The sequence below is a fragment of the Triticum urartu genome, chromosome 6 (genome assembly GCF_003073215.2).
Source record: "Triticum urartu cultivar G1812 chromosome 6, Tu2.1, whole genome shotgun sequence".
Lineage (NCBI taxonomy): Eukaryota > Viridiplantae > Streptophyta > Magnoliopsida > Poales > Poaceae > Triticum > Triticum urartu.
Window position 1 is genome coordinate 2,400,000 of NC_053027.1, and position 21,169 is coordinate 2,421,168.

Sequence of the window (21,169 nt, forward strand, 5' to 3'; positions counted from 1 at the left end):
GCGCTGATCTCTGGATTGGCCCGATGAGCTTTGCATCTAAATGCGCATCATTGGTCTCGGCAATGCGTCACGCCTCAGCCCGACGGTGCAATTTTGCACCTCACGGTATACAATTCTAAAGGGAGGGGCCCAAAAATCAGTGTGGTCGTCCTCCTCCGAGAAACTAGGCAGCACACGACATCGAAGGAAGTACCGGAGCACCGTGATGTCATATGCATGCGCCGCCAGCTCCACTGTTTCGAATGTGCCAAGCCAATTCTTTACCTGTATCGGGTTGCGGATCTCCACCTTGAAGTGGCCTGGCTGGCAGCGCCACATTCCGCGTTACGACGCGGGAGCCTATTTCAGGGGGGGGGGGGGGGGGGCGGCAGCCAAGGACCTCGGGGGAGGAAGCCACAATCGAATCGGGGTGGCTGGAAGCCGGAATCGGTGGTTCAGCTTTTGCGGGCGATGAAGGTTGCCAGATTTGGGCACTAACGGCAGGGATGCGACTCGAGGGTGTCCAGAAATCGTGGTGGAAACGACTGGCAGTGTCGCATAGTAGTTCATGGCTTCCGGTTCGTAGTCCTGCCGCTGGTCGATTAGGATTCTGTGGATTGGGATGTTTCCGTTAGGCGGTTGGGGTTCGAGGAGCAACATTTCATTTTTTCTGCAGCCGGAAGAGGCAGCGCAGATATACAACACTTGTAGTAAAAATTTGGGACAGTTCCAAACTTCTTTTGCACCAAATTGAGACAAAGATTCTGGTGAAGCTGTATTTTTAGCCTTAAATGACCTAAATAAATGGAAGAGGTTCCGGAGCACCGTGGTGCTCCACCCCCCTATATGAACATTAAGTAAAAATAAAACAACTCTTTTAAGATAACTAGGATTTTTGGGATATCAAACCTAGGCACCCAATCTATCTCCGTCTGAAATTTTGTAAAAAAAATACTAGGAAATGTGTTGGTGGCAAAAGTGCCAAAAAATTCCTATGTACAGAAAAAAAAAACTTCTTGAATGGATGTAGGTCAGACTGTATTTTCTTCACCACAGATACATGTTCTGATATTTTTTCATGAAATTTCACACAAGAGTAGGTTGGGCACCCGGGATTGATATCGTAAGATTTTAGATTTTTTTTAATTTTCCTGGTACTTTAAATTTAAAATTCATATATGGGAATGGAGCACGAGGATGCTCCTGTGTATTTCCCCTAAATAAATTACTTTTTTGGCGCATGGCTGTAGTTTTTGGGCACAGCCTATAGATGGGGAAATGATTCTAAGTAGTCGACCAATCTCCAGCAGGTCTTCCACCGCCTCCCTTGTTTGACACGTGGCCTACTGGACCACGTCACTCTTCCTGATCTTATCTCTGCAACAATGGTGTTGTTGCAGAACGGTGGAAGTGAACAACGGTTGCACAAGTGGGCGACACGGCTGGAGATGTTGCAATTTTTGCAAGATGGATCTTGCTCTGCACAAAATTCGATATGATGGATATGCGGTTGCAACTGTTCCAAAAATGTTTTTGTTGCAGAAAATTAGAAAAGAAGAGGTTTGTGCAACATTAGTCTTGTTACAGAAAATTAGAGAAGAGAAGGTTTTGCAATAAGGGTCTTGCTGCAGAAAATTAAAGTAAATATTTGGTCATAAAGGTCTTGTTGCAAGAAAAACGATACAGATAACTTGCATCAACAATCGGACGGCTCGCGGAGCGTCCGCCCATCGACACGTAGCACGTCCCAGTCCTTAAGATTTCCGACATTTTATTTGTTTTGGACAAGCAAGAGCAAACCCCGATTAAAGGATGGTAGGGAACGACCAAAAAGACAGGACGCCTTGTCGCCTCCGTGTTCAGTTCCAATTCCTTGCTTCCCTCGTCGGCAATTCAAATCCAAAAGAAAAGGGAAGCAGCTGCAGGGCCCTCCCGAAAGCCAAAGCAGCAAAGCGGAAAAGCGAACTCTACAATCATACGCACTTCATCGGAAAAGCAGTAAACGAGCAGGAGAGGCCGCTCACTCAGCACAATCATACACACTTCCACTCGACTCTTTAAGACGACGCCTTGCCACCCCCTTCACTTCCGTCCCTTCCCTTCCTTGTCACCCTCGCTGTACTCTCTCTGCTCCATCACCAACGCAACCAGACAGCATGTCCATGTCGAGCGGCGGCGACCGGCCGTCCACGTCGAGGCCGCCGCCGGCAGAATTGCAGCCATACTCCGGGGAGGGATCCTCGGTCGAGGACGAGGAGAGCGAGCTCGTGCCAGCCTCCCTCGCGCCCATCGTCCCTATTCTCCGTGCCGCCAAAGAGATAGAGGAGGAGAACCCGCGCGTCGCATACCTATGTAAGTATATTACTTACTTTGCACTTGCGTACTGATTAGACACTCACGCTGCTCCTATCTCGACTCTTCGCACGTGGCTACACACCAACTACCAAGGCAATAACAGTCTATGCTTATTATTACTGAAACCAACATGATCCTTTCTTTATCAACTTTCTGCCTAGGACTAGGATACAGCTTTATCTTGTCTATAAGATGTAGTTTATCCAGTGAACTGCTTGTGCCTAAGATGAGGTATTATGAGTACAAAGCAAATTACGACACTAGCCATAGAAAAATTAAGAAAAATAACATTAGCTATATGGGTTGGGTTTGCCCTGCTATATCGATCTTGTCATATAAAAAACTTAATTTAGTTTAGCAGCTGCGGTTCCATATTCTCAGGCTGGGCGAATGACCATGGTTTTCATGCTACTGATTTTTGCTCACGTATAGCTCCTTATTTGCTACTTTGTTTCTACCTGACTTGTTGAGTTATTATTATTGGTACGTCCTCAACAAGGTCGGACTAGTGCATACAAGAAGGCGCACGAGATGGATCCAAACTCAGCAGGGCGCGGAGTTCTGCAGTTTAAAACCAATCTGTTGTATAGGCTGAAAAAGGTATGCACTCAGATAATTCTCGGCTTTTGCATGCAGCTCGAAATCCTACTTATGATAAATTTTCCAGCACAAGTAATTTCATTAAATACTGTAGTTCCTTTTTGTAGATGGCCAGTGGTTTCATTCTCGTATTTGTTTCTCTTCCTCTGCATAATATATGGAAAAGAAAAGTGTACCGAGGAAAATCTAATTTCAGGGCGTTCGGTAGCTGGCTTATCTGGAGAACACATGTGTGTTGGCCTTTGAACTTGCTAGATCAAATCACCCAGAGACGCTAACGCCTACGTGCAAAGCTAGCTTCAAAGCTAGCAAGCAGACAGCTTGATTGATCTTCCGGGAGCAGTGCACGTACACACTTCTAGGAACATACGTACACGAACTTGGTTTGACTAGCTACGACAGGAGGCGGAGCGAACAGGAGAACTGAACGATGTATTTTTGATTGCCGCAGGGGCGTGTCGCTCCTGGAGTTTCTATTGCTTTGATCTTTTTCGTTACAACGTGGTGGGGGTACAGGCATATATGTATATGCGTAAGATAGCTTGAAGCTAACCGACTTGGTGTCCTAGTGCTAATCCTACTTGGTATGATATACATGTACTAGTCGGACATGCATACAAATGTGTAGCTGGTACACCGTCATGTTTAATTCTAACAATGTGCATCGTCCAATACGCTCACTTCGTGTCTTCTCTCCCAAACATCACGTCTCAGAGCATCCTCAGTCGTCGGAGGGGCTGCTACCTGCCACAGCCTTCCTTTCGACCCATGATTAGTCACCGCCATCATCTTACTCTGCAACCCAGGCAAGCTGCCACAATATCCTACAGCAAGGTGCGTCAGCCACACCGTACTCCCAAGCACCTCCTTAACCGGATACATTGTCGATGACGCCATCACTACCCCTATCCCCATGGTGAGACCGTCAGCCTACCACCAACGCATCCTTCCCCATCGGTGCCCATGACACACCGCTGTTTGCGTAGGATATGGCTGACTGTTAGGTATTGCAAGCAATTCATGGTGTACCCTCCATCTCCATGTAGTCCATTTCCTTTGCATTCCATGTTCAGGTAACCTCCTCAATATATGAGTGAGATGGGCATATATTTTCCAATTTGCATGCCTCAGACAATGAACCTGTTCGACTGAATTCATCCCTGAAGCTAGCGCTTATCTTATGATCTCTAATCATGCACCTGAGTTATTTGATTTTCTCCCTCACACGGTTCTGTGTTTGTGTGATGCCGGTGCCGTGTACCGCTTGCTGAAGAGCATGGACATGACCAAATGTCGCATATGTTAGGTTGAACAACAGTCGGCGAGGGACCGGAGTTTTCTTTGTGGTCAATAGTTAGGAATTGGCTTGGCTTCACATTTAGCTTCGGTTGCACATCCCGTTTTCAAGGAGAGGCCGAGTGGTGTGGAGGAGGTGATTCAGGTTGTTCGGCAGAATAAGGTGGAAGCCGTTCAACGTCTTCATGGCTATATTTCTATAACAGTAATAAAACTTACTGTTACTTGAATTCCACCTCTTAGACATCGCCTCTAATAATCAGCGTATCGCATGTTGGAACTCTAGCCCTCAGGATCGGTCACATCTATTTATCACGAATACACGCACTCAAAAAAACTGATAACAAAGGACCATTGCTGTTCCCTTTTTTCTATTTTATTTCCTTTTTGTTTTTCTCCATGCTGTTACAATCTCAAGATCAGATGCAAATATTGCTCGTGTTTCCTATTATTTTCACTCACTGAAGATCTGCAACTTGTCGACTCATCGACTTAACCATTAGGTGTGCACACTTAGTATGACACATCTGAAAACATGCAGCGCATCTCCCTACTCTACTATGTAGTGTCACTATCATTGTTTAGTCGTTGCCTTGCACACGGTTCACATCATACTCCATTTGTGCTTACTTGCACTAGATTCTGTCTCTACTGGTCACACACCTCCTCACTTTACGATGACTTCGTCTACCACTGTCCGCCTACGGCCTCACACCGAATCCACACTAGGTGCAACGAGGATGCTCGACGAGGACAGGAACATGACCGACGAAACACACTTCACACTGCTTCAACTACAACGAATTCGTGTTGAGACGAGTACTTGGACACGACGATGACAAACAGACACAAAGACGAGTGAGGCGTACTAACTCACACAACCGCTTGAGTCATCTGACTCCTATGGATGATGATCTTGATGAGTTCCATGTCATTGTCGAGGCGATTGAGAGATAGACGAGCACTACCTAGAGACGAACGAGAGAGAGAGAGAGAGAGAGTTTTCGCTGCCAACGTCACAGCTCTCTGTTTTCTGTTATTCCATCGCTTAATAGGATTACATCCGAGTGGTAACTACCTCCCGGCCGGGCTGCCTTGATCCGTATCTGTCGCCCCATCCAGCGACTGGATCACAAGCGAACGGCAACGACCGGGAGAGAGGTGCGTGCTAGGGGCACCCTCCAACTACTTGCATGCGCAGGTCACATCCCGACCATGCACAACATTATTTTTTTCAAACAGAAAACTAAGCTCATACGTTGCATGCATGAGATTGAACTAGGCCTAACATTTCACCCCCTCAATCTCACTGCACAATGCCGATCACCCCAAGCTTCTGCCTCATCTCGATGAAACGAACACGCCCGAGTGCCTTGGTCAGTGCATCAGCTAGTTGATCTTGAGTCCCCACATGATCAATCTCCACTTGTCCCTTCTCAATGCAATCTCGGACAAAGTGAAACTTCACATCTATATGCTTGCTTCTATCATGATGGACTGGGTTCTTGCATAAAGCAATGGCAGATTTGTTGTCCACCAACAGTTTGAACCTTGCTGGTGACGCTCCTGTCATATCTTCCAACAGCCGGCTCAGCCACAATCCCTGGCATGTTGCAGAAGCTATAGCTACATACTCCGCCTCACAAGAAGACAGAGCAACAATTTTCTGCTTCTGAGAACTCCAAGTGATCAGGTTCTTACTGAGAAAGAAGACATGTCCAGAGGTGCTCTTGCTGTCGCCGGTGTCGCCGGCGTGATCACTATCACTGAACCCGAGCATGGTGCTCCTTATGTATCTCAGAATTTGTTTGACTGCCGCTCAATGGTGTGTGCTGGGTTTCTCCATGAACTGCCTGACAATACCCACTGAGTGCGCGATGTCAGGCCTTGTGTTCACAAGATAACGCAGACTTCCGATCACCTTGCGATACAACGTGGCGTCAAATGGCTCTCCACTATCGTCTTTCTTCAGTTTGAGGCGACATTCCATCGGAGTGTGACAACCATTGCAATTTCCGCCATCTCCAGGATCTTTTCAGCATTGCCCTTCTGATTGAGTGTGATGCCACTGTTGTTCTGCTCCACTTCAATCCCTAAGTAGTAGCTCAACAGTCCAAGATCACTCATTTTAAATAGCTGCTGCATCTGATTCTTGAAGGAGAGTATGTCCTCTCCATTGGTGCCCGTGATCATCAGATCGTTCACATAGACCACCACCAGCAGGTAGGACTGAGCGTCGCCGCGTCGATAGATGGCGTGCTCCAGGGGACTCCACGTGAATCCAAGAGATGCAAGAGTCTCATCCAGCTTGGCATACCATGCACACGGAGCCTGATGCAATCCGTACAATGCCTTGCGCAGCCGCAGTACACTTCCCTCTTGTCCAACAACCTCATATCCTGGTGGTTGGGCGACGTAGACCTCCTCGCTGAGATCGCCGTTGAGAAACGCCAATTTCACATCCATATGATTTACCTCCCAGCCTGAGTGCGCGACGAGAGCAAGCAGCAGCCGGACAGTCTCCATGTGCGCCACGGGAGCGAAAACTTCCTCAAAATCCACCCCTTGACGCTGCACATACCCCTTCGCAACGAGGCGGGCTTTGTGTTTGACGATGTTGCCCGCCGGATCCCTCTTGACCTTATACACCCACTTCAGCCCAATTGCTTTGCGGCCGGCGGGAAGAGTGGCAAGCTCCAAGGTCTTAGTGTCGACGATGGATTTCATTTCATCATCGATGGCGCCCTTCCATGCCTTGCTCCCAAGGGATTCGTCCACGTCATGTGGCTCCTCGGTACTGAACAGGCAGCGCACCAGACGACAGCGCTCGAACTGCTCGCGCACTGCCTCATCTTCGATGTCCTCCAGTAAACCTTGAGAAGCGTCGGTAGCGAACTGGCTGGCCCGTAGGCACATTGCACCCGTCGTCGTGAGACGGAGGGGTGGCCCAGCGAGCCCTCGGCGGGTCTGTGGGTGTCACCTGCTCGGACTGCGACGACTCAGGCGCATCCACCACTGGCTGCGGCGTCCCCAAGGCTGGTGTAGAGGGTGTCGCCACGCTTCGAGTGGTGACCGGCGTGGTGGTCGAGCCACTGTCGATCTCCCGGACACTGTTGTCCATGGTGTAGACCACGGTAAATGTCGCTGGCGCCGCGGTGACTGCGCTCGTGCCTGGGGTGCTCCAAGTCCATGGCCTGCTCTCCTCAAATATTACATCCCGGGTCACCTGCACTTTCTTAGTGGTTGGATCATACACACGGTAAGCTTTGGATCCCTCCTCATACCCAACAAAAATCATCAGGGCTGATCTGTCCGAGAGCTTGCTTACCCCTGGACCTTGCTTCTTGACATGCGATGTGCAGCCAAACGTGCGTAGGTGTTGCACGCTTGGCCTGCAGCCATGCAAGGCCTCATAGGGCGTCACACCATTCAGGCTTCTTGTCGGAGCTCGATTGAGTATGTACACTGCTGTTCTCACGGCCTCTGCCCAGAAGTAGGATGGAACCTTCATGCTCTTCAGTAAACAGTGCGCCATCTCGACCACAGTCTGATTTCGCCGCTCCACCACACCATTCTGTTGGGGAGAATACGGCGCTGTGGTGAAGTGCTTGACTCCATGCTCTTCACAATATTGCTTGAACTTTGTGGAGTTGAACTCACCCCCCCCCCCCCCCCCTGTCAGATCTGAATGCCTGCAGCTTGCAATTCCTCTCTGCTTCAGCCAGTTTACGCACCATCTTGAAACGCTCAAAGGCTTCATCTTTAGTCTTAATCACTTCCAACCACATGTACCTTGTGCAGTCATCAACAATCAACAAGAAGTATCTGTTACCTCCTGGCGTGGTTGGTGAGATGGGGCCGCACAAGTCGGTGTGAACCAGCTCCAGGTTGCGTTCGGCTCAGTATGCAGCAGCTTTCGGGAAGGGAGCTCGGTGTTGCTTCCCCAGTGCGCACCCATTGCAGTACTCCTCGACGTGATCGAGCAGCGGCATCCCGCGTACCATCTCCTTAGCAGACATGGCACGCAGAGCACGAAGTGAAGGTGCCCCATACGGGCGTGCCACCTCCACGTTTCGTCGTCTTGCTTGGACAGCAGGCACTTGGGCGCGTCGATGGTCAGGACGCCAGTGTACAACCTGCTCGTCGTGCGAGCGACACGGGCCAGAACCCGTTGCCCCGGATCATGTATTGTCATGACACCAGTCTCGATCACCACCTTGCAGCCAGCCTCGTCGAGCTGACCTATAGAGATGATGTTGCTGCGCAGACTCGGAATGAAGTAGACCTCGGAGAGTGCACGCTCGTGACCGCCCTGCCCCTTGAAGACGACAGCACCACGCCCACGAATCGCAACAAGCGACCCATCTCCAAACTTGACAGAGCCATGCACGCTCTCGTCAAGCGTGGCGAACATGTGACGTTCTCCTGTCATATGACTACTTGCACCAGTATCAAAGTACCAAGTTCCATCAGGCGAGGGGACTGGGATTACCTTCTCCTCATTGAGGAAAACAGCTAGCGGTGCCACTCTACTTCCGTGGATACTGGGGTGTTGACCACGGCCATCAGCAAGACCTGCTCATGCTCATCTCCTGGACGTACGAGATTGGCCTGCTCTTGTCTCCCCTTCTGCTCTTGTTCACGAAGCCACGCGCGACACTCTTTCTTCCAGTGGCCTTGTATACCACAGTGATGACACTTGCCTTTCTTTTTTTTGTTGCCGGAGCAGGATCAAACACCAGGCTCTGATGCTAATTATTGTTGTCGAGGTGATCGAGAGATAGACGAGCACTACCTAGAGACAAACGAGAGAGAGAGTTTTCGCTGCCAATGTCGCAGCTCTCTCTTTTCTGTTATTCCTTCGCCTAATAGGATTACATCCGAGTGCTAACTACCTCCCGGCCGGGCTGCCTTGATTCGTATCTGTCGCCCTATCCAGTGACTGGATCACAAGCGAACGTTTACGACCGGGAGAGAAAAGCGGAAAGAGGAGGTGCGTGCTAGGGGCAGCATCCAACTACGTGCATGCGCAGGTCACATCATTATTTTTTTCAAACAGAAAACTAAGCTCATACGTTGCATGCATGAGATTGAACTAGGCCTAACATTCCAGGCATCCAGCACCGCTCCCATCAACAATCTTCATTCGTAACCTTGCCGATGACAATTTGCATCCTTCCTCCTTGTTGCTCCGCCGAACGGCGCTCCATGAACAACGATTGCCTGCTCGTGCTCACTACTACACCACCCGGCGGTTATATCGTCTGCCTTGAGGCGTTAATAGGGTCATCACCCCGGGCCAAGCGTGGCTTCAAATCCTGAACCTTGCTTACATACAAATTGTTGGAACTCTTGCCCTCAGGATGAATACCAATCAAATATCATGAACACTTGCGGACACAAAAACTGATATTTGAGGGCCTTGTCGTGCCTTTTCTTCCTTTTTATTTTATTTTCTTTATATCTACAGTGTTACTATCTCAAGATCGGCTGCACATATATGTACAGCAACCAGAACCAGTGCATAGCCAACCCGAGTCAGCCTAAGAGCATCTCCAGCCGTTCGGCCCCCCAGGACGCCGAAAAAGAGCCGCCTGGGGCCGAACCGGCGCTTGCCTGGCGCCTGGGGGCGATTGCGTTCCCAGTTGACCCCCAGGTCGCCGCCAAAATTGCCCGAACTTGGCGTTTATTTCATAGAAATTTAAACAGGCTCAGCGATCTGGCACAAATTCGGCAATAATTCATAAAAAATTGTAAAAAAACAGATAAACATGCAAACTACGCCTAGATACGCCTAGCCCTGCTACGCCGCGGATGCCGCCCGCCATCTACATGCCGAGTAGCCTGTAGAAACGGGTGTAATTGCCGCCATCGTCGTTGTCGTCGTTGCGCGCCCCACCGGAGCCGCTGCCGTCCCTACTGCACCCCTGGCCAGGGTCGCCGACACACGGTGGGGGGTTGGACGGCCCGGCCTCGCCCTCCTCGTCGCTGTCGAGGACGATGACGCCATCCTCCTCGCGTCCGCGGCGTCGGGCCTGGAGCTCCTCGTATGCCCGGCGCTGGCAGACCACCTGCTCGCGGACGTCGGGCGCCAGCATGCCCGCGTGCTCCGGCTTCACGAGGAGCAGCCCCGGCTCGGGCTTCAGCCGGACCAGGTGGAGGGAGCGCGGGGAGAGTCGCGAGGAGGGGAAAGCACCCTCGTTGGTGACGAGGGCGCCGCTGCGGGTGCGGCGCTGTAGCGGCGTCTCCTCCTCCGGCTCCGGGTTGACGAGGCGTAGCGCCGGCGAGCCGGAGGAGAGGGAGCCGGAGCCCGACGAGGAGGATTTCCCCGGCTCCATTCGCCACGGCGTCCCGGAGCTGCCACGGCGGCAGGAAAACAACAGGCGCGGTGGGTAATCGAGGCGCGGCGTGTTGCCGGTCTCGATGTGGTCGAGGACAGCCTCGAGGGTGCGGCCGGGCACGCCCCACCACTCGCTCTGGCCGTCGGCGTTGAGGCGGCCGCGGGTGATGATGCCATTGCAGGAGATGATCTGGTCTTCGCCGCGGCGCTCGAAGTACATCGTCCACAGCGTGTGGCTGTCGGCAGCGTACCTCGGCTCATTCAGCCGCGGCTCCGAGAGCAACGAGTGGATGCGGGCGATCTCGGACCGTTGTGCCACACCTTCAGGCACCGGTGGCACCGGGACGCCGTCGGCGCTCAGCTTGCACGCCCCCGGCACCTGCATGTCCGGGGGCGCCGGATATTCGGCCTCGTGCAGAAGGAGCGCCTCCTCCTCGTGGAGATGGCGGCGGCGGCCGAAGCCGTTCGCCGACGTGGCGTCGCCGGGGTACCTCTCAGCCTTTGCTCGTCGGCGGGGAAGAGGGGGGAGTGCTTTCTTGTGTGTGGCTCTGTAAGGCGAGGTCGGCTTTTATAGCCGGGGCGGGGCGGGGAGAGCTTGCATGCCGGGCGAAGCGTGGCGGGATGCGCGTCGGTGACGCCTCCAACTCGCCGACCGTGAGGCATCAATGGGGGCTGACCGGCGCGGCAGCATTGGCCAACCTTGGCTTTGATTCACGAGGGAACCGAGGCGATGAGGACGACGAGGCGGCGTCTAATTGACTCGCCGGGCTCATCCCCGTTCGCGCCAAAACCGCGTCCCCGGCGCCCCAGGCGGCCCCCGGCGTGCCGGGTTCGGCTTGGGTGCGCCGGCGCCAGTTTCGGTCCAAACCGGCGAAAAACGGGCTCCTTGGGGGCCGACTGGGCCGTTTTTTAGGCGCCGGCGGCAAAAAAAACCGCCTGGGGAGAGCCTGTTGGGGGCGCGGCAGGAGATGCTCTAAACCTGTTTGTACATAAACTCTAAGTTGTCCACTGATTCAAAGTATTTTTTTATTGAAACTTTGGAGGATTAGAATTCTTATGATTTATTTTCTACGTTGGTTGTTTTAGTCATAGGATTAAATCCTATAGGAAATTTCTGTAAGGATTTCCTTGTACTAGTTCTTATAGGATTTCCAGTATCCGCTCAAAATTATTTGAAAGAATGCTTTGTTTTTTCTGTGATGTAATGAAACAACCCAAAATCCTATGGCATTGAGATGGCTATATGTCATTTAATGTTGTGTTTTTCTATTCTCATGTTTCTTGTAATTTCCTAACATAACACAACGTGGGATTAACTCAAACTTAGCTAGCTACCACAGGACAGTTGATCAACATTACACTAACACAGAAGGTGGCCTACAAAACCACCTGCAAAAAATTAAGTCCCGCATGCGATTTCTAAGAGTGTTGCTCCTAAGTACTAAGTGTGCTTTAGTTAATTTCTAAGTGGGCTTTAGTATAACTTTAGTACTAGAAATTAGTACTAAGTGTGCTTTAGTTAATTTCTATAAGAGGGAGTACATTATTTTTACAAAAAGCTCAGTCGTTCCCCTGTTAGAACTGCCATTTACTAGTTTCATTCCATGATTAAGAAAAAAACTTCATCCGGCCGCCCGTGAGCAGTCGGTTCTTCATTAGGGCTTCTTCGTGTAGGACGCTCTACATTTTCCGATACTCAAGCTTGCTGATATACAAATAGCATGATAAGAACAATTTATCTGCACCGCATTATTTCCAACATTTCACATGACATCATGAACAAGTAGATAAACGCTGATGTTAGACGTGCCATTTGTCAAGAAATTCAACTAGGTAATTTCATAGCGCACCAAGTTTAATTAATATCATCATGCTGCATATTAGAGCATGTCAAATGAGCAAGATAAGAAATAGTTCTAGGAGTTTGTGACGACTATAATAAACAGAACATATCTTGGTTGCTTCCGCATAATAGCGTGACCTTCACGATGTAATTATATGGATGTGAAAGCTAGAGAACAAAGGAAATTAAAGCATGGATTCTTGAACTTGGAATTACCATTCACATAACGCAAATAAATTAATACTTTTCTCTAGACAATTCAAGACTTATGCTGCAAAATTCCACATGAAAGCAGTAGAACTACATGATTAGGGCCAGGCCAACTTTGTCTATCAGAACGCCCCTAAATAAATAAATAAATGATGAAATGAATGAAGAATTCATCATTCAACAAGCTGACATGTGGCCACTCAAAAAAAGGTGATGTTTGTAATTCAGTTTCTTTCATTTTTAACAGTAAAATATACTATTTGGTTTTTCCATCATGTTCTCTTTGATAAAAACGTAACGGTGGCACCCGTGTATAAAATGCATTTTTAAATATATGAAGTATAGCATTATGATGATTTTAATTCTTTCTCTTTAATACTCGGTCATTGTCTAGACACAAAAATATCAGCCACCCACAACTGGAATCGACTGATTTGCCGCCGGCCTCAAACAGACGGCAAAGGCCTGAAAATAGACGGTAAAGACTTTGTTGCCATCTTGCTAATGGCAAACAGGGTCGGCAAAGAGTTACTTTGCTGTCAACTTTTCGCTGGACTGATGACAAAGTCTTTGACGTCATATTTTTATCTCTGGCACACGGGAAAGTAGAGTTTATGGTGTCTGTTAGCTAGTGGGCCCCCGTCACGGCTTTGCCGTTTGTTGACTATAAAGCTGACGACAAAGATGTCTTAGTTAAAAAAATCGTAGGGTATGTCCATCCACCTGCATCTGTCATGTTCAGCTACCCGCCTGTGTAATAAGAGGGTGGCTGCCGAGGGGGAAGCCCGGACGTCTCCCAACGGTGAAGTGTCTTAGAGCTCTCTGAACAACGATGCGCCAGGAGAGTTGCGTCGTCCTCGCCGGCTGGCTGTTCCCAGCTGCTGTTCGAGGACACCAGAGGAGGGGATACAAGACATCAGAGGTGGTTGTCGAGCGACGAACGTGTCTTGTATGGTCGTGCCCTGTTCCGTACTTGGAGGTTGAGGACGAAGAAGTCGTCCTCGAATAGAACAAGGCCAAGTAAGAGACAGAGCGGCGCGTGAGGGCTTGGGAGTCACCGTAGAGGACAAGTCAACAATGCTGGAGTTGTGGGCGACCGAAACCATAGCCATGAGGTAGGGTTTCGGGCTCCTCCTGCCATGGCCGCGCTAGGGTTTTGGCGCCAATGAAGCTGCTAGATTCAATCCGGCGGTTAGGGAGGGAAAGATAGGAGACGGTAAGGTAGAGGGAGGAGGTCGCCAGCGTTAGAGGGGGATGAGGTCGGCGGCCGTTGGGACCGAGGGGAGACGAGGTGGTCGCATGGGTTGGGATCTGGGAAGAGGATAATGGAGACGAGGTGGACGAAGGAGTTGGGTTCGGGAGGAGGGGGTGGGGAGTGCATGTCCTGGTTCGGATGGGTTGCCCTGCCACATCACTAATCCATGGGGGTGGGGAGTGCATGTGAGCCCAACCAATAGGAAGAAAACACTGTTTTTGTGCTTCTTTACTCGTTGAGTATATGTTAAAATTTAGTAAATTTTCATGAACTTATTCCACGTCTTTTAGGAATCATAAACCAATACCACGTCAAATTTCATATTGTTTAGACCTTATTTGCATTTAAAGAAAATTGATACAATCATTTTGTCTATAGTTATTTCGAAAACAAACGGCAAATACATTGCCATCAGCCCGAGAGTAAACAGAGAACTAAGTATATATTTGCTGCCAGCTTCCCTATACATTTTCAGTCTACCATTCTTTCTTGTTAGTGTTTTCGCAATTTTTTCGCCAGCTTTTCTTTGCCGTCAGCAGCTTACGCCAAAAAATGGACTTTGCCGTCAGCCCAACGAAAAGCTGACAACAAAGACCTCGACACATAGCAAATTTCCTGATTCCTATAGTGACCCCTTAAATCAAAGCTAATCGTCCGGGGTGTCCAGCACCCCCACCTCCACCCCCAAACCCAACCCATACATGTGGAAGAGATGAGGTGGACCAGACACAACCAAAGATGACCACCACTTCAGACCAGCCCATGTTGCCCCAGACCAACACAACCGTGTCCCCGCAAATATCCCACCTTGGACCAAATCCTAGTCCTCATTCTGTCACTCTCCGCTTTGCTCCTCTCCCTATATCCTCTCCTCCTTGTCTCCCCCCTCCCCCATCCTCCATGTCACATCGGCTCCCCATGACCGGCTCCAGTAGTGGGGCGGATACCCTTGATAGAAATGTTATGTTGCATGTGAATGTAGAAGACGAGGACCTCACGCTCCACATCATGCTTGAATGGTCACGAATGGACATGAGCGATATTTCGAGCTCCAAGCAACCCAATGTGGTGCAGAGCAGCAATGAGACCGAATGCTCTACACCGTTGCGGTCTCCATAGATCCAAAGTCGTCTCCCTCCCGCCCAATTCCTCCCTACCTTCATTGTGGCCTTGTGCAAAAACAGGCGGGCCTGCAAAAGAGGGTGCCCGAATAGGAAGTGTAGGCCACATCTCGTGCCAAACAGCGTGCTGCAAAAGAGGTCGGCGGAGGATGTTTGTGCGTCCTTTAGGTCCACTCTAGCTCATCTGGAGGATGGTCTCCTTCAAACATCATTTGCCGGTCATTGGCCTCGGCGGAGCTTGATGTGAGGTGAATCTGCCGGAAGAACGCAAAGGTGCTCTAACATGCCATTGATGACTCCGAGCATGTCGCTCTCGAGAACGCGCCTGCCACAGCGAGAGCCACCCGCCTCCCAAAGGAGCAGGGTCGTGCCGCCCACTTTTTTGCTGGGATCATCTTCTCCTCGTTGTTTGAGAGCGGCACGACGAGCGACATTAATGACTCCGCTCCGGCCGCCGATGCCTTTTGGTGACACAAGGGGGAAAGGACCGAAGAGGAAGTGGTGAAGTGTGGCACCGTCTTCCTATGCTAGAATCTATCTATCTATCTAGCTTACCTATCGTTTAGGCTTATCTTAAGTCGGTGATGATGAACATTTTGTGTCGGGTTGTAAATATCATCTACACACACACACACACACACGATAGGACCGTAGTCTTTTTCTTTCTCATCCACATTTTCTTCCTTGCAAGCCATTAGTGTAAGTGATGCCCATTAATTAGATCACTTTCCAATATTTCTATGCATGCACTAGACCATCCACAGCAACTGATTCCTACAAAAACTGTCACATGCCATTTGCTCATTATCAATTGATTCCCTACCAAAAGAAACACATGTTATATCATCCGTGTGCGCATTCTTCTATTGGCTAATTTCAGCCTCATGCCTCCCAACATAAGTACATGATTATTGCTATGTGTATAATGTATTATTGTATGATTTTGGTATGACGGTTAAAATCCACCATCAAATTTTTTATTTCCGATGTACTGAATGCCCACAAATATATTTAAATACTCTGGGTATGTGATATCAAAGGCATTTGAAACTATACAATAATATAAATGTGCATACTGTTATATCACATTACAAATATTTAATACCCATTTTCGTAAAAAAGTTATACAGCCATGAATGTGACACACTCAATTACCAGAAAAAAAGATATTTACAAATATGTCTAATTGGCAGTAACGAATATATTTGCAAGTGCATACTCAAGTCCCATAAACAATTCATATACGAAAAATGCATACCCCGACAGGAAATTTATATGTATTATACCCATGAAAAAACATATATACCTTCACACGAAATTTATGTGTACATAACCATAGATGTTCATACCCAGACATGAAATTTATGTACATACCTAACGTGAAATTCATGTGTACGCACCTAGACGTAAAATTTATATGTCCATAGCTGACATAGATATACTGAGGTATGTCTCCTGAGGAATATAATAACTAAATTATACTTGTGGAAACAAAAATATTTTGCCATGAATTACGATTTAAATATTAATAGGCCAATAACACGTGATCCATAATAAGTGTCTCAGTTTTGAAGTAAGATTATACTACTAAGCTTAGTTCAACACAAGATCATACCTATCCATTATATATATTTGTTTGTGTTTGTGGGATCTATTGTGATGTCATCAAATTGTATATACTTAAAATGTTGCATAGGTAATATAGTGGGGGGGGGGGGGGGGGGGGGGGGGGGGGGGGGGTATGGGGGGGATAGTTGCGGAAGCAGAGAAATGAGGGGCGACCGGTTGCTGATGGCATAGGTGTCAAATTATACCGGCCAGGGTATAGATACTCTTATGGGTGTAATATTAGGATTGGGTAGCTTTGGATACAAAACCGCCCATGGGCTACAGTTCTTGGAGGCATGCTTTGTATTTTTGTCCCATCTCAGTGATTTTGAGTGGCGGCTTTGTTTTATTAATCGCCTCCAATGGAGTAAAAAATATCACATGTGTTAGGGTTATTACAGGAGGTTTAGTTTCTTTGGGTCAAAACTGCCTCCAAGGGACGTGTCTAATATATGGTTCTGTACTAGCGACTTGGTACATGCATTAGCTGGCCAAACCTAAATTTCAGATTAATTTCACCATGTTAACACTTGCATTACGAAGATATTTGGATCATAGCTTACTATTTAGCTATGCCTCCAAGAGTTTTGTTTCTTAAATGATTTCTATGTCGAGTTGATTGAAGAGTTTTCTTATGTGCTACTAATTTTATGGTTCCTGTGTGTCCAATTAGATTGATTGATTCGTTGTTTTGGTAATTAGTTAACACCATAGTGCTGTAATTGTTATCTTTGTCGTTAATATCTCTAGATTACAGTGTATACCATTTTGTCGTGGTAGTTAGTTTCCTAGCTGCTAAGGTTATAGTTATCACTGGGACAATGAAGTAGTAACCAACTTGTATATGTTACAAGTACCACGATAGCATGAATGCAGTTATCTGTTTGTTTAGGCTATAGCTACCACCATGTATGGTAAAACAAGTAGTTACCCAAGCTTAATTCTACAGTTTCCACCATGACACTCATGTAGCTACCTAGTTATTCTTGCTATAGCTATCACTGTAATACTGATGTTGTTACCCGGTGATGCTAGTCACTCTTTGTTTTAGACCAGTGATCCTAGTTACTCTTTAACCTTATGCCACTAATGTAGTTACTTGTTGTTCAAGTTATAATTACTACTTACCAGCCAACTATCAATTTTTTTAGTTACCCAACGTTTTGTGGTGGCTAACTGCCTTGGTATTAATATAGTTAACCCACGTTTTGTGTTAGCTATCGCCATGATTTCGATGTTGTCACCCTATGGGACTAATGTGGTTACCCAACTTATCATGTTATAGTTTTCACTCTGTTATTGTTGTGGTTACTCCCATGGGACCAATGTCGTTATCCCAATTTTTGGGTTAGATTATCATCATATTAATGATTTGGTGATTCATATGGGATTAATATAATCACCCGCCTTTTATTTTAGAGTTTTCACCATGGTACTAATATGGCCACATCCATGTGATTGATGTAGTTATCAAGCATTTTCATGTTAAGAGTTATCACCACGCTACAGATGTAGTTAATCCCATGCGGGTAGTGTAGTTATCCAACTTTTCATTTTAGAGTTATCACAATGGTACCTATATGGTTACTTGTAGTTACCAAATTTTTCATGCTAGAGTTATCACGGTGTATCGGTGTGGAAAGTCCCATGAGACTAATGTAATTACCCAAGTTTTCATGTTAGAGTTATCACCGTGGTGTCGTTGTGGCTACTCGGATGTACAAGTTAAATTTTACCACCATATTAGTGATATACATAACTTGATGTTCAAGCATGATCTAGTTATTAAGTGCTAACTACATGTGAATAGTCTGAGATATCACGTATTATTCACTTTTGACTTCTGAGCTAAAAAGGTGGCAAAGCATACCTAGGCCAGATTTGTAATCCGATACCAATTTTTGAAATATATAGTTCCCCTTTTAAGGTAACTTTTATGTTTGAAAAGGCATCAAAAGCATTCCAAAGGGAATTTATCTTTCGGCCTGATAACTAGTTGTGAACAGGTTGGTTACTCGCGTATTACTGTCTGGTAACTTTGTAGCTTGAAAAGAAGTCATCGAGCCGTGATCATCAGAGATCTCTATTATTTTGAATGTTTTAGGTTCCATGTTAAATGTTGCCGACATCTGAAATTTATATTTATATTATCTTTAACATGTACACTTGATCATTTGAGAAAATTTTGATCGTTGCTAGCTCGCTCGCAATTTGGACGCACTAGCTGGCTCTCTCTAGAGTCCTTACAATGGTTAGTGGGGTCGGTAGTTGTGCCGACATTATGTGTTCAAGCTATCTAAACAACTACACTTGTGTAGGCATGTCCTGCTGCCGAGAAGTGTTAGCGTTAATGTTATGGCCATGCCTGGACATGGGTCTGAACACTAGCGTGCCACATTTTCCCTTGTCTATGTAATGCGCGTCCAATAACATATGTCATATGGCAAGAGGGATCAGAACTAGTGCTTTTAACACTGGTACCAAGTCAGGTATCAGTGGGTGCGCTGTTCTTCTATGCATTTAGTTACTGTTAACGGCTTGACCTAATTACTACTCGAACAGATAATGATTCTAATAACCTGGAATAGCATTCTGAAACCGAAATACTACATCTACGAGAAGCTACGAAATGATTTTTGTAAATTGCCTAATAATCAATCTGCCCCCCCCCCCCCTGATTTTCAGTTGGGTGGGGCCCTCTCCTTCCCCGTCTCCAGGCCTAAGTATCCATGTTGCCTTTTACGTAAAACACATAAGTTTATTTACGATAAGTGTAGCATTACTCTTCTGAAACCATTAGTCCATGTTAGTTCATGCGAACTTTTGTTGAGCGAGGAGTCATAGAATTTCTCCTTTTGAAAACAAATAATCTACAACTGAGTGCATTGATGTAGAAACAATAAATATAAATTTTAATAGAGCCATTGTGGGTTGTTTCTAATTCTCCAGTTCGTCGTGGAAGTACTAATACATGTGCCTCCACATATTTGATGTTTGTTATTTGATAGGATGAAGAAGAGACACATCGGAGCCTCACATCAAATGATGCAGAAGAGATTAAGAGGTTGTACGAGGAGTATTGCCGAAAATATCTCCTGGAGAATGATTTACCCAAGAGAAAGCCGTAAGCATGAGCATTGGATTGCATTAACCATCCATTTGTATATTAAAAATCCATCCTTAAGCTTGTATGTCTTTTCTTTATGTATGACATACAGGGACGAGATGGCGCGATACTATCAGATTGCATCCATCCTATATGGCATGATTGCGGCACCTAACTTTGAGGAGAGGGAGGACAGAAATGGCGAGCTCATGCCAGCCTCCCTCGCTCCTATCTTTCCTATTCTCCATGCGGCCAAAGAGATTGAGGAGGAGAACCCACGCGTCGCATACCTCTGTCAGTACATTAATTACTTTGCACCAAAGAACCCATGCTCCTTCTATCTCTACTCTCAGCTGGCTATATACCAACCACGAAGCTAACAGTAATCTATGCTCAACCATACAACTTTATTTCTTCTCTAAGATGACGTTTATTCAATAAACTTGTGCGTAAGATGAGTTATTATTAGTACAACCCAAATTATGACATTAACTATAGAAAATTTAGAAAAATAACATTCGCTACATGGGTTAGATAAAATTTTCCCAGGTTTATCGATCTCGTCATATAAAAAACTTGATTTATTTTAACATGTGGCTACATATTCTCGGGTTTGGCGAATGACCATGGCTTTCATGGTACTAATTTTTGTAATCGTGTCTCCCTATTTGCTCCTCTGTTTCCACCTGACTTGTCGAGTTATAAATAATCATGCATGCTCAACAAGGCCGGTTTACTGCATATGGGAAGGCGCACAAGATGGATCCGAACTCAAGAGAGCCTGGGGTTCTGCAGTTTAAAACCCATCTGCTGCATAGGCTGAAAAAGGTATGCATTCATGTAATTCAAAGCTTGTGCATCCAGCTCTAAAACCTATATATGATAAATTTGTCAAGCACAAGTACTTTTATTAAATAATTTCATTTATTAATGGTTTGTGTTGCGAACAATTCCAGCCCAATCTTATTTCCCTACCTAATCTAATTATTTTACAGTCAGTAGTTTTGTTCTCGTAGCTCGCTTATCTCAAGAACACATATGCGTCATCCGACATGCTCACTTCGTGTCTTCTCCACCAAACACCACATCTTCCCATTCTTTCCCACCTTCGCAGGTCATCCTCAGTCATCAACGGCACTGCTGCCAGCTATAGCCTTTCTTCCCACTCGTGGCTCTCCGCCCCCAGCACCCTTTCAACAAATGATGAGTCACCACCATCATCTTAGCTTGCAACATAGGTGAGCTACCACTATCTCATACCACACGATGCGCCAGCCACGCCCTCCCCCCGTGTACCTCCTCAGCTGGATATGTCGTCGATGACACCATCACTACGCCTATCTTCATGGCGAGACAGTCTCCTGATAACCAATGGAGCCCTCCCCATCGTTACCCATGACACACTGTTGTTTGCTTAGGATATGGCTGATTGTTGGGTGTTGCAAGCAATTCATGG

At 47.1% G+C, this 21,169-nt stretch overlaps 1 protein-coding gene across 9 annotated transcripts in view; it reads left to right on the forward strand.

Moving 5' to 3' along the window:
* The first annotated feature begins 2,011 nt into the window (after window positions 1–2,011).
* Window positions 2,012–21,169, forward strand: part of LOC125517287 (putative callose synthase 6) — a 72,347-nt gene continuing 53,189 nt past the window's right edge. For 6 of the 9 annotated variants that reach the window (XM_048682469.1, XM_048682475.1, XM_048682472.1 and 3 more), the window contains exons 1-5: window positions 2,013–2,331; window positions 2,834–2,934; window positions 19,616–19,731; window positions 19,826–20,007; window positions 20,441–20,541. In XM_048682469.1, the coding sequence (XP_048538426.1) occupies window positions 2,136–2,331; window positions 2,834–2,934; window positions 19,616–19,731; window positions 19,826–20,007; window positions 20,441–20,541 (696 nt within the window). In that variant the 5' untranslated portion in view covers window positions 2,013–2,135. Of the gene's footprint in view, window positions 2,332–2,833; window positions 2,935–19,615; window positions 19,732–19,825; window positions 20,008–20,440; window positions 20,542–21,169 lie in introns of those variants that run through there. The other 3 variants (XM_048682473.1, XM_048682477.1, XM_048682476.1) reach the window with 2 other exon arrangements.